Source organism: Neophocaena asiaeorientalis, unplaced genomic scaffold (genome assembly GCF_003031525.2).
Source record: "Neophocaena asiaeorientalis asiaeorientalis breed wild unplaced genomic scaffold, Neophocaena_asiaeorientalis_V1.1 scaffold680, whole genome shotgun sequence".
Taxonomy (NCBI): domain Eukaryota; kingdom Metazoa; phylum Chordata; class Mammalia; order Artiodactyla; family Phocoenidae; genus Neophocaena; species Neophocaena asiaeorientalis.
This window is the reverse complement of record NW_020171816.1, coordinates 231019-244944: the sequence shown is the minus strand read 5'-3', so window position 1 is coordinate 244944 and position 13926 is coordinate 231019. Positions and strand designations below refer to the sequence as shown.

Here is a 13926-nt window from a genome sequence, read left to right as displayed (position 1 = left end):
TCTATTAATATTTTTCATGGTGCTTTTTATATTCATAATGCTTTGTTTCCACAGAAATATTACTCCTTGTTTAAAGGGGAAAATCCCTGTGTTTTCTTTTTCCTCAAAGATACCCAATAACATTTAAAAAATTAATTTTTCCCTCTGCCTGTGTCCTTTAAAATCCTGATTCTTTTTTACATTTCATAGTTGGTGTGTATATTCTGGCCTTTTTCAAAGTCAACCAGTACCCTCCTAATGGGAAATTCAGCTGGACTTGTTTATGTTTAGTTGGGTTTTTCTTGGTCAGTTTGAATATAGGGCTGCTCATCTCATTTGCCTAAACAAAAATCTTGGTGTATAACTGTTATGAAAACAGGGCTTGGTATAGACTAACAGTTGGCTTGAATGATCAAGGGGCATGTTTGTCAGCATCACTGAGTCAGCTTTTCTAGGGACAGAGACTAAAGAATTAGTTCTGGGATTGGATATTATTTATCAGGGCTTTGTTTTCTGTACCTTGTTTTCCCCTAAGCACCTGGTTAGCTATTATCACAGATACTTTTTTGGGGAACAGGCAACCACATGGTTAATGAAGATGGAGAAGAATTGAAAATTTAATATTACCTTTATAGATTTCCTTCCTTTGCCTTGTTCTCATCCTTCTCAACTGCAAAAAAAAGTATAAGGAGCATTCACATTTCTATGAGAAATCTATACATTTAGGTTAGAAAATGGAGAAAGATATGCTTTTTAATAGTCATACAAATAAGCCACAAAGACCCATCAGCACACCAGGTTTCTTCCCAGCATGTGATGATGGAAGAAAAAGGTAATAAAAGAGATTTTTTTATTACTCTTTTTAGGTGAGAATTTGTCTGTGGGACTGTTAACACTGAGTTTACCATCTTGATGATTCCAGATGGTTCCTAGCAATTCTGAATACAAGGTTGGTTGGTAGTCTTCAGAACATTTAGGTCTCTGAGTGGAACATCTTCTGTGTCTACTAGAACTTTTTCTGTGAATTATAAAATTACATTTGAGAACTAAAGGAAAAAAATCACAATTATCTCAATACAACCACTGTAATCATTTTTGTTTACAGTTGTGTCACATTACATCATTTTCAGATTTCTGTATATTCACCTGTGCTTGCTCAACTCCTCTCCCCTACCCCACACCCCATTTTCCCTCTCATGGAGTGAGCATGAGAGGTGGGGATGTGACTCGGCTATGACTTCAGGTGGTCTCTCCAGTTTTCTCTGAGTATGAGCGTTCACTATGCTGGCTGTGATTCTGTCATTTAAAGTGATATATTTTTCATACATTATGGCCCTTAAATGCAAGCCAACCTCTTCATCTGGTGTCAGCCAAAAGAAAAGTGATCTGTTGCGACGCTGGAGGAAAAACTGGCAGTGTTGGACTTAACCTATATTGAGAGATGGTATGTTGTTCTTCACCTTGGGGTGTTCAAGTATGATATTGAAAATGCATGGTTTTCATCTCATATGCTGACTTTTGTCTCTGACCTCTGAATTAGATGCAACTTCATTGTATTTAATTCTAGTTCTTTTTCCTATACACATTTTATATAATTGTTCTCAATTTTAAAGTTTTAAAAATATACTATATTCAATATACTATATCAAGTATCTTATATTGTAATTTTTATAGCCATCATTTACAACAAGACTTTTGGGTTTTTTTGTCTTTTCAGAAGAATTTTGATAGCCAGTATATTCAGTCCATGAAAGTGAATGCTTTCTAACTTGCACAGTCAGGCCCACTCACAATGGTTCTGCCATAGATATTTTAGAATAAAATAACTGTTGTGCTCAAATTTCAATATTTCTTAACTATAGACATAGTCTTATCTGTGCTCAGGCATGTGGGATCCTTTCTGTGATTGGGCTCCGTGGAGGTTGGAAATCAGATTAATTTATACAGTGTAGTGGTTAATAGCATCAGTTTGAATCTGGACTGACTGGGTTTGAAGCCAGGTATTGCTCCTTACCATTGAGGTGATTTTGAACAAATTACTTGTTCCTTCTTTGACTGCTTCCCCATGATGGGTAAAATGAGGTTAATAATATTTACCTTATAGGATAGTCATGTGAGGATTAACTATATGTAAAATATTTAGAATACAGTCTTACACCTACAAGTGCTTTGTAAATATTACTTGGTATCATCACCCGTTTTGGCAATTTATGAAAATCTTTATAGTACAACTCTGAGTCTTGGACACACAAAATGCTTTGGATCAAGATTTGGTCCTTTTTAATTTTTATTTATTTATTTTTAAAGTTTTAGGTATTATAGTTAAACTTTTTTGCTTTTTCTGGCCACACTGCATGGTTTGCAGCACATTAGTTCCCTGACCAGGGATCAAACTTGGACGCCAGCAGTGAGAGCACCAAGTCATAACCACTGGACTGCCAGGGAATTCCCTAAACTTTAAATTTCTGTTTTTGTTTGATAAAGTTTCAGGCAGAAGAAGTTGAATGTTGGGCTTATAAATTTAAATATTATATCTGAAGTACATTGTCAACATATAATATCTCAGGAATGTATAGAGATGCTATTAGATGCTCATTATGTCTCCTCTAGATGCTCATTATGTCTCCTCTAGTATCTTTTCCTTTGCAGTGACATTAGTATCAAAGTCTGTTTGTTCTTTAGCAAAGTATGAATGTTGCTATGAATCCTTTCTTTTTCTGCACATAGATTCCGTGTGCTCCTCTGGGCCACAATAGTTACTTCTTTAAGAACAGAAAGGAAACTCAGGGCTTTGCCAATTTGGTGTTGGTGTTCTGTGTTTTTCATTTTGGCAGCTATGGAGAGGGTTTGCTTTCCACACACCTGGATGCTCCTTTGACAATGTTCTGTAGAGGTAATCAACACACTTGAGAGTATATCTGCTTGTTCTGTGGCTGCCCCTTTCTGATTGTGGACGTACATTTGAATGTTTACAGTAGATACTTGGTGATAAAAGGCACTTTAGTTGCTTCTGCTCTTCTGCAGTGTTTCCCAAGAACACTCAGAGCCCTTTACAAAATGCAGAATGTTTTATGTATGAGATGTTCACTGAGTTGAATCAAGAAATCCACTTGAAAGGAAATATGTAACAAAACAATTTCTCCTGTTAATAGGGTATATACAAATGCATATACTGTTTCTCTAAAGCAGTTTCATTTCTCTAAATAGTTACTAATTAGAGAAGACTGATTCTGTTGTGGTAAGTTTAAATAGAGATTCCAGGGGTTAGTTCTAATCTGTGTTGGTCAAAGCTGTGAAATCAGGTAGAAAGTCTGTCCACCTAAGCGGGTGCTGAGATTTCTAGTAGCTTTCTTTTCTTCCTGGTCATTTCCTATAATTCAAAGGAAGAATCAGATTATACCATTGTAACATTTCATAATGAACTTGGAGTATGTAACAGATCTAAAGCCTTACCTATATCATAATAAAACATTTCAGGCCATTCATTCCATGTGACAAGGGATCCAACCCATTTCACCAAGTTTGGTCTGTTTTTAAGTTATATTTTCTCTTGCCCTAGCTTTTTTGTTGTTGTTTTCCTTTTCCTTTTCCTTTTTTCTTTTTTTGGCCTTTATTACCTTGATTCAATGATACCAGTTTTCTATTATTATATATACTTTGTGCTCAAAATTGACCTAGGTTTTGTGTGGTTTCTCTTTCCCTGAGTTTTATTTCTTTTTTTTTAAAAAAATAAATTTATTTGTGTCTTTTAAAAAATTTTTGGCTGTGTTGGGTCTTTATTGCTGCACGCGGGGCTTTCTCTAGTTGTGGTGAGCGGGGGCTACTCTTCATTGCGGTGCGCAGGCTTCTCATTGTCGTGGCTTCTCTTGTTGCAGAGCACGGGCTCTAGAGCTCAGGCTCAGTAGTTCTGGCACATGGGCTTAGCTGCTCCGCGGCATGTGGGATCTTCCCGGGCCAGGGATCGAACCCGTGTCCCCTGCATTGGCAGGCGGATTCTTAACCACTGCACCACCAGGGAAGCCCCTGAGTTTTATTTCTTATTTGAGCAAATCACATCTTTTTCTTGGTGTTCCATCTGCACAGTGTCACTCCTAAAGATGAACTTCTTTACCCTGTGAGGCAGTGGAGGAAACATGGAAGCCACTTGTGGAGCATTGCTTTAATAAGTATATTTTTGTAGTCATATGGTGGCCGTATCAAGGAAATTATAGGATGGGGTTAGTGTTAGAGTTTGTCAGCTTGTAAATCCCATGACTTCCCATCTCATGGGTCACGAGAGTCACAAATGACACTTGCTCAGGAAAATGGTGAAGGATGTTTTGTGCTCTGATGGTACATACAATTCTTGAACATGTACTGATTGCTAACAATTCCTGTCTCTCCCCCAGCCTACCCCAACTTTGTGCATAAGCACAGTTTTGGACCCAGCCATTTGTACTTACTTATGCTTTTATACCTTCTTCCTTTCATAAAGATTTTAGCTGGCTTATGGCTTGAGTTGAAACAAGGAAAAAAAGAGGAGACCTGATATGGTCTGTCCCCTGCCAACCAGAAGCTTCCTGTGGTATATAGTTGCCTCAGTCTGTCAGCACTTCTGTCTTTGAAGGTGGTTTCTGCTTGATAAGTGGTGACTATTAGTATAGCTTTGAGATAATTGCTTCTCCTTCCTCTCTCGGTATACATTTTTTTTTCCAGATACTTTCCTGTTCTTGTTGACCTTGTTTTTCCAGAAGACTCAGCCTGTGGTTAAAATGTTTCGGGTCCCCCTTTGAACTTTCTGTGGGATTACCCAATTCTGGGGCACCCTCACCAGATCAACAGTACTAAAGAGGGCAAAGAATCTTCTTGGTTAATAGAAAAGGCCATTTTGGAATGACTTTCTAAGTCCAGAAACATCCAGACTTTCCTTCAGTACTTTTTTCTGTTTGGGGTAGCAGCTTTGCCTAGTACAGGGGAGGGTGGGGGGGGCTATGGGGAGGGCTTGTGTTTAAGGGGTTCAGAAACAGGGGATTTAAGTGTGTCTTTTGTGTTTTCAAGGCACTAACACCACTCCCGTCTGTATTTAAATGCTGTCCCCAGGTTACGACTATGGCTATGTCTGCGTGGAGTTTTCACTCTTGGAAGATGCCATCGGATGCATGGAGGCCAACCAGGTTGCTTTATACTTCGGTCAAATGATGCTGGAAGGATATATTTTTTATGTATGGGGAGGGAGAGCTTCAAATGATTAAACTTTGGAAAGGTACCAGAAATCTGTATTTGGAGCATACCACATTCCAACCAGGAGAAACTTTAAAAGAAGCTGGGAAGGTTTCTTTAGAAGAGTTAATGGGCACAGAGTATATTTTTAAAAATAGCGTTCAGTTGTAGTTGCACCATATTCCAAGGACAGTAGATGGAAAAAAATGACAGGTCTGGAGTGCTTCCCTTTGGGATGTGACTGAGCTTGGGATCCAGATGCAAAGAATGATCCTTGCCTGTCTGTGATCTGAAGGAACTTCCTGGCACAGGAATTCTAGGTCAGTACTTAACACCCAGACCTAGGGTGAAGACCACTGATGGCAACTCCTGTGGCACTCAGGTCCTGCCTGCAAGTGCTACTTTTGGAAGAGGGCCAATGGGGAGAAGAGAGTTAGTTGTTGATTGTTGGGGTCTTTTGCATTCATCATTGTTCTTTGCAAATTGGGGTTTCGTACTCAAGTTCTTAGCTGCATATAGTCAGAGCTGGTGAATCTGAATCTGTACTTACCTTATGTTTGAAACACCTAGATGTATTTAGCTTGCCACCTAGAACTGTCATCTGGGTCTTTAATTGAACGCTGCCTGGTAGTTTTGGGAGGAATTATGAAATGGATAGAATCCTTGTCATCGTGTTTCCTTGGGGAAAGTTGTTTTCTCTGTGGTGTGTTAGTTCCTCCATCTGTAAAGTGGGAGAAAGAAGCTTAGTGATACAGTTTGATTTTTATGTACCCACTGCCTGTGCTTAACATTGTGATTGCGATGCACCCAGAATCTTAAAAGAAGGCTCTGCCAGAGAAGAGTAGTATTGCATGAGAACTGTTTCTCTTTCATAGCCGAATGCCCTTTCATCAGCTTTGTTCCATGCAGCATGGCTCATCACACTTAACTTTTTCCCTTCTTTGACCGTGTTCCCCCTTTATGGCAATGGAGATGACATGCTCTAAATCCTCTGGGATCAAGAAGTAATTAGAGGAAACTTGATGTATCCATTCCTGTTGTTAGTAGTATAAATACTGTTAGATCCTCAGAAAATGACTGCAGTAGGACTATATCCCCTTCACAGAGTTCTCGTTGCCTGATTTGTTCAGTGTCCATCATTGAGTCAGTCATTTAACAGATACTAATTATGTGTCAGAAAATGCTATCTGCCAATATTTGGAGAGAGGAATAAAAGTCCTAGTCTGTATGCTTATGGTTGATTCCATTCTAGCAATCTGTCCTAATTTGAGAACATTCATTTAATTCATAAGCATCTTGTCTTTATCAGTGAGTAATCTTTAAATCCTTTGCCACTGTACTAAAGAATATTGTGAGTGGTAGAAACATAAATGGGGAGCCATGGCAGATGCCATTTCCTTAGTATCATTCTCCCAACTATGTGTTTCTCCTAGAGGGATGTTGCTTTTTATCAGAGCTATATAATCTTAAAAATAACCATATTGTGTCTTAACTGCCTCTTCCTTCTATCCCCCAAAAAATCCTATCTAAAGTATCCAGCCTCCTAAAGAGTAATGTCAAATAGAACTAGGGCAGCCTTCTTTAAAAATAAGGATTATCATAATGCTGGATTTCTGTTAGAGGTACACCTAGAAAAATGTTCATTTACACAAGCAGTGTCAAGGGGGTGTGGCCTATAGACATATCTCCCCCCACCCTTCCCACCCATTCTTTGAACACTCTCCCAGATCCCTCATGAATGACCTTTGCCCAGTGAATAGGACACCAGAATAAAGCAGGAGCAAGGCCAGAATTTTTCTAGTTGTGAAATAGAATGTCTTGACAGGTAACCATGCTCTTGCATATGTCACTCTGTGCAGGAGAGCAAATAAGAGACAGCCTCTGTCTTCTAGGACCTTATAATCTCATACTAAGAAAGGTGACAGAGATTATGTGGTACTCATGGATTCCATAGAGTGTTCTCTCAGATAAACTCCAAATTCTGTCCGATAACATTTTCAGTATTCACTGGAGTTATTTCTTTTTGGTTTTTTTTTTTTGGTTTTTTTGCGGGACGCAGGCCTCTCACTGCTGTGGCCTCTCCCGTTGCGGAGCACAGGCTCCGGATGCGCAGGCTCAGCGGCCATGGCTCACGGGCCCAGCCGCTCCGCGGCATGTGGGATCTTCCTGAACCGGGTCACGAACCCGTGTCCCCTGCATCGGCAGGCGGACTCTCAACCACTGCGCCACCAGGGAAGCCCTGGAGTTATTTCTTAATAAGATATCACCATATCCTTATTCGGTCAACCCGATTTCCTAGATTTTTATTCTTCCCCTAGCCATGGGACAGAGGTCACACTGCTAACACTGCCATGCAATAGAATCCTCTCGCTGAACTGCATAGACTTCATGACCCAGTCAGTATTCTTCTAATAACCTTTACCACAGCTCAGATGTGTACCAATCATTCTGATGAGAAAAATTTTGAGAATGGAATATTCAGGGGGATTTTTGTAATTAGGTAGTATAGCATAGAAAAGAGGAGTGTAGCTTCTATAGTCAGATGTTACTTCCTAGCTGGGTTGTCTCTGGCAAATTTCTTAACCTCCCTTGGCCTCAGTTCCCTCTGTTACCAGTACCTCATGGGACCCTGGAGTGGATTAAACGAGATCATGCGTTCACGAGTGCCTGCTGTGTACTAGGCACCTTTCTGGATGCTGGAGATGCTGCAGTAAATGAGACAGATTATATAACTTCTGTTTTAGTGATAGAAGTCAGAGCATAAGCAAGTAGACAAATTTAAAATAATATATGATAATGCTAAGTGCTATAAAGATAATGAAGCAGGGTATTGAGAGAATGCGTATGAGGGCAGTTTTAGATGAGGTGGTTAGGGAAACTTATTGAGGAATAACATAGAATTTGAGTAGTGACTCTTGGTGCATAATGTATACAGAACACTTAGCATAGCATCTGATACCTAGTAAGCATTTGAAATTAGACAGTCGTCTCCTCCTCCTCCTCTTCTTCTTCTTCATGTCAAGTAATTTCCAATCATAATTCTGGGAAAAAAAATTTTATATCTGGATTTTCCTTAAGGAAATGGATGTGGATCAAGCTCCCAATAACACAGCAGTTTAAAATCTTATGAGAGACATAAGAATGTGAGGGACGAAGTCCTTACTCCTTGGAGTAAGGTGCAAGTGTTTGTGGAAGATGTCTATTCATCCATGCTCCTTCCGTCCAAGTTTTACTTATAGACAAAGTTAGTATGAATTCTGAGTCACCATCTACAGGGCACCTTTGAGTAGTCTGTGTATATGCTTCTGAGGAGGGTTCTATGAAATGCTTTGGGTTGAGATTTTTATAACTCTTCACTATCCTGACTCTTGATGTGAAATGTCTTTTATTTATCATTGACTGATACTTACAAGTCTGGGAAAGGGGATAAAGGAGCCTTCTGTCAGCTTGGTTTGTCAGATATTGTGGGGTATGTGTGCATAATGAGGTTGTTCAGGATGATAACTAAGGCCCCTCTAGCCCTTTCCCAGTGCCTTAATGGAGACATCAAACTAGTAGGATGCTCTGCAGCAGTACTGAGCATGGTGGCCAAGGGGACTCATCAGGGCATCACTTAGCCTGCAGCTGTCTGTCTGGGAAAGTAATTTCCTACAGAGGTCTGTCAGCTCATACCGTCACCATCTCTGTCTAGGAGAAGTATAAAGCCAGCAAACACTGAGATGCAGAACCTTTTATTCTATCCCTTCCTGGGAAAGGTATTTCTAGCAGTGTCATGTACCCTTGGCTTTCTTTATTGTCCAAGTCCCTGAGGATTGAGAGTGACTATTATCTCCTTTCTCTTTGTGTACCATTGCACTGGGACTTGGGGAGGGGAGTAAGAAGCATTGTGTTAGAATATCTCTCAATGGTTGCCCAGTTGTGTTAGTTCTCTCAAACCGTTGTCATTTGGTCTGCAGCATTTTATTTTCTCAAATTTGCAGGTATGATGTTTGTTGCCTATTTCTGTTTGACCAGATAGTCACTAAAGTGCCCTTATAAAAGGGCTCTGGGAGAATAATTCATTTCTCTGCAGTTTTTACTCAACCTTATTAGCATCAGTGACCTTCTTTAACTAAAGATGACTTGGCTACATGACAGAATCAGCCTGACTTTATATAGTGCAAGGGAAAAGGATGCTGTTATCACCTAACGTGAAAATTCCTTCAGACACTGGCTTTTTCTAGTATGTGGGATGAAGACTGTAGAATACATGAAGTTTTATGAAATAGTGTTTTTTTGTGTCAACAAACTTAAGAGAGTTTGAGTTTTTGAAGATACCAGGACGGCCAGGGTATTTCTGAAGGTATGTGAAGGAAGCCAAATCTTAAATGGGATCTGTCCTTGTGATTAAAATGAGATGAATAGGGAACGCTTATGTTTTGCGGGATGGGAAAGACATTGTTGAGGCCATGATGGAAAAAATGAGCTGAGACTCAGTTTGTTGGAATCTTATTTAAGTTGTTAGCAATATTGTATGAAACATTTCAGTACTTGAATTGTGTGCTTTCCAGGTAACAAAAAAAAATAATCTTTATAAATACCTGCAAGGCTGTGGCGTTGCCTAAACCCTCACCCTAAAACTACTTCACTGAAGAGAATGTGGCATCCTGGCCAGAGCTCAGCTATATAACTTGTGGCTTGAGTCATGCCATTCTTTCTGGAAATCTCAATTTCAGTACCTTCTCTTGAGTGCCCTCAGTAGAGGTATTGGTGGGAAACAGAAAGGAAGATGAATTCTAAAATGTGTGTAAATCAACAATTGAAGATTCTCACTCACCGGAGAGTTGGGGAATTCTGGAGAATTAAAAATGATTTTAAGGGGGCTTCACTTGTGTCGCAGTGGTTGAGACTGAGCTCCCAATGCCGGGGGCCCAGGTTCAATACTGGGTCAGGGAACTAGATCCCACATGCATGCTGCAACTAAGAGTTTGCATGCCACAACTAAGGAGCCCGCCTGCTGCAACTAAGACCCGGCACAACCGACCAAATAAATAAATAAATAAAATATTTTTTAAAAATGATTTTAAGGATTGATGCTCTGATTATGCAGTTTGGTTACCTGTCCAGTGATTGAGTCTTGGCTGGGCACCAGGCAATATATCATAGTAGTTAAATATATGGACTCTGATCTCCATCCAACTAGCTCAGTAGGTAAATACATGGACTCTGGAGGCAGACTGCTCAGGGTTGCTTCTCAGCTCTGTCACCTTCTACTATGTTACTTGGGCAAGTGGCATAACATAACATCTCTGTGTCTCAATGTCTTCTCATACTTCTAGGGATTAAATGAGTTAATGCATGTAAGGTGATTCGAACTGGGCCTGGCGCGCAGTGAACATTGAGTGTTTATTTGTTATTAGCACACAACTTCTCATCTGACTGGACAAGAAAGTCCTAAATTATAGCAGCTCCAGTTTTGGCTTCATGGAGTATATGGTTAAAAAGAGGATTTGGTGGCAGTGTCCAGGGGATTATTTTTACATCAACAGTACTTCTTATTTAGCCTGCTGATTGGGACTGATTATCAGGTCTTTCTAGGTGTTTCTCCTGCCTCAGTGATCAAATCTTAAATTTTCTCAAGAGGAAGTGCAAGAGACATACCACATGTGGGGCATGGAGTATGGTTAGACCACACTGGGAATCTAGCCTGTGACCTTAAAACCCTAAACTCTGGTAACTAGCCACTGGCGTTGCCTAGCTCAGATTTTTTCCAATAATTGTAAAAGGTACTCTAAGCTGGAGTCAGTTTAGTTTTCTTGAATTTGAAAAGTAAATATTTATCATTTGGCAGTTTTAAGGGAAATTTCCAATGTGTCTCCTATAATGAGGTTTATGATTATTTTTGTTACACATGGTTCATTTCTGTGGTTGGAAGAAATTTAGTTCCTAATTTGTTCTAAATTGGGCATGTGCCTGTATATTTTAACCTTGTGCTTTGTTGTTGCCATATTTCTTTCAGCTTGTATTTTTTTTTTAATTAATTAATTAATTTTTGGCTGCGTTGGGTCTTCGTTGCTGCACGTGGGCTTTCTTTAGTTGCAGCGAGCCGGGGCTACTCTTCGTTGCGGTGCGCGGGCTTCTCATTGCCGTGGCTTCTCTTGTTGCGGAGCACGGGCTCTAGGCATGCAGGCTTCAGTAGTTGCAGCACTCGGGCTCAGTAGTTGTGGCTTTCGGGCTCTAGAGCGCAGGCTCAGTAGTTGTGGTGCACGGATTTAGTTGCTCTGCGACATGTGCGATCTTCCCAGACCAGGGCTCGAACCCATGTCCCCTGCATTGGCAGGTGGATTCTTAACGAGTGCGCCACCAGGGAGGCCCCCAGCTTGTATTTTTAGTTAATGTTTGACTTTATAAAAATGGGATTGTGCAAAGTGCTAATTTTGGAACTTGATTACAGACAGTTATTGAAAAAAAACAAGCAGAATTTGTATAATTCTAACTAACTAGTACAGGGGTTATACAAAGGCACAGTTCCCTTTGTGGTCTTGGTTATAGCTTTGGTTTATGACTTTGTATACCTCCAGACAGTATAGTGTTAAGAGCACAGACAGGTTTAAGATTCCAGCTTCATCAGTTCCTAGCTCTTGTAACTTCTGAAGCTCAGTTTCCTCATCTATAAAATGGAGGGATAATCACAGTACCTACCTCAGAGCAATTGTGAGATTAAAGTATGTAATGTATGTGAAGTGCTTGGTATGGCAGCTAGCATATGGTATACACTCAGTAGTACAGGGTGATTCTATAACACTGGACTCTACTTGGTTGCCTTCCTTTTTCTTGGCTGCTTATCTACCTCTTGGGACGCAGAGATGCCTGAAAAGTGGAGGCAGTGCTTTGGGTGGCAGCTAGATCTTTGACAGCCAGTTCCGTGGTGCTGCACAGTGTCTCTCCCATGAAACTTGGGGTGTCTGGACTGAAAGTGAAAGAGGCTGGGTAGCACCTGTCTTGACAGTGTCTGAGGGATGAGTGCACAGGCATCCAGGCATGTGAGGGCAGACGATCATGGCCATTCCAGCACTCATATGGTGGAGAGCCTTGTTTCTGAATCTAGCATTGCTGGTAGTTCTGTCACAGAATTCACTTAGGCCACAGGTGACATTGAATGTTTATTGGGTGTCTTCTCCATTCAAGTTGAACTTGGAGGTTATCATGTGTCTTTGTGTCTCCGTTCTCCACAGGGCTAATTGTTCAGATGTTGTCATTCCGCCCTCTAGCTCATTTGTATGTGAGCTAGATACATAAATACATGTCTATGTAATATGTATTATATATAATATGTACATATTTCTTGTTAAGAGTATTGATGGTATGACTTTGATAATCATGGATAAGCTTATCTAGATTAATAATTATCTTTGGGACTTCCCTGGTGGCGCAGTGGTTAAGAATCCGCCTGCCAATGCAGGGGAAAACGGGTTCAAGCCCTGATCTGGGAAGATCCCACATGCCGTGGAGCAACTAAACTCGTGCGCCACAACTACTGAGCCTGCACTCTAGAGCCCGCGAGCCACAACTACCAAGCCCACGTGCCACAGCTACTGAAGCCCGTACACCTAGAGTCTGTGCTCCGCAACAAGAGAAGCAACCGCAATGAGAAGCCGGCACCACAACGAAGAATAGCCCCTGCTCGCCACAGCTAGAGAAAGCCCATGCGCGGCAATGAACACCCGATGCAGCCAAAAATAAATAAATAAATGTATTAAAAAATAATTATCTTTAATCTCTCATGGTGAGATTTAGTAATGCTGATGTTGTATACTAATGATACATATTTTACCAAAATCTATGACCAAGTGAAATTTGTATTTAATCTGTATGAACACCGTTTCCAAAGGAAAATATAAAGAGAAGAAGAGGTCTATCACAGAAAGTAGATAATTGGTTACCAGGTTCTTATAGAGAGGGGGAAAGCAAGAAGGAATAGTGAGTGACTGCCAATGGGTAATAGGGGCTCTTTCTGAGGTGGTAAAAATGTTCTAGTATTAGTTGGTGGTGATGGTTGACCAACCTTGTGAATATACTAAAACCCACTGAATTGTACAAAGTACCAAAGAAGAGTGAATTTTATGGTATGCGAACTATATCTCAAGTTTTAAAGTCTTTAAACTTAGCATGGAATTTAGTTCAGGATCCCAGCCTGACGGGAATGAATCCGGGTCTAAAATAAAATACAGATTCACTTACAGAAAAAAAGGTGGTATATCAGTTTGTCTGGAAGCTAGAGATTTAAAGCTTTGATCGTAAAATGTCTGAAGAATTTCTTTGTTAATGGTATCTACATGCCACAGAAGAACATTTAAACTAAATGTCTGAAAGGTGATGGATGGAATTGGTAACAAGCCACATTTGAAGTGGCCCTGTAGCTTGTGCACAGTAGTTGCTCAACACAGTAGTTGCAGAGTAGTTGCTCAGTAGTGCACAGTAGTTGCTCAGTACAGAGTGGGCTTTCTGTTTTAGTATCCACACAGTTAGAAATAAAGGAAAGGGGAATTCCCTGGCCGTCTAGTGGTTAGGACTCAGCGATTTCACTGCTGAGGACCTGGGTTCAGTCCCTGGTTGGGGAACTAAGATCCCACAAGCCTCACGGCACAGCCCAAAAAAAGAAGGAAAAAAAGAAAGAAAGGAAAGGACTATTTTGAAGTATTGATAGATTTGAAATGAAAGTGCTGCTGGGAAATCCTTGGGCTTTTTTTTTTTTTTTTTTTTTTTTTT

At 40.3% G+C, this 13926-nt stretch overlaps 1 protein-coding gene across 2 annotated transcripts in view; it reads left to right on the top strand.

Moving 5' to 3' along the window:
- RBM6 (RNA binding motif protein 6) overlaps positions 1–13926 on the top strand; it is a 111116-nt gene that overhangs the window by 42963 nt on the left and 54227 nt on the right. For both annotated transcript variants that reach the window (XM_024737470.1, XM_024737479.1), the window contains one exon: positions 5059–5132. In XM_024737470.1, coding sequence (XP_024593238.1) covers positions 5059–5132 — 74 coding nt within the window. The remainder of the gene's footprint in view (positions 1–5058; positions 5133–13926) is intronic.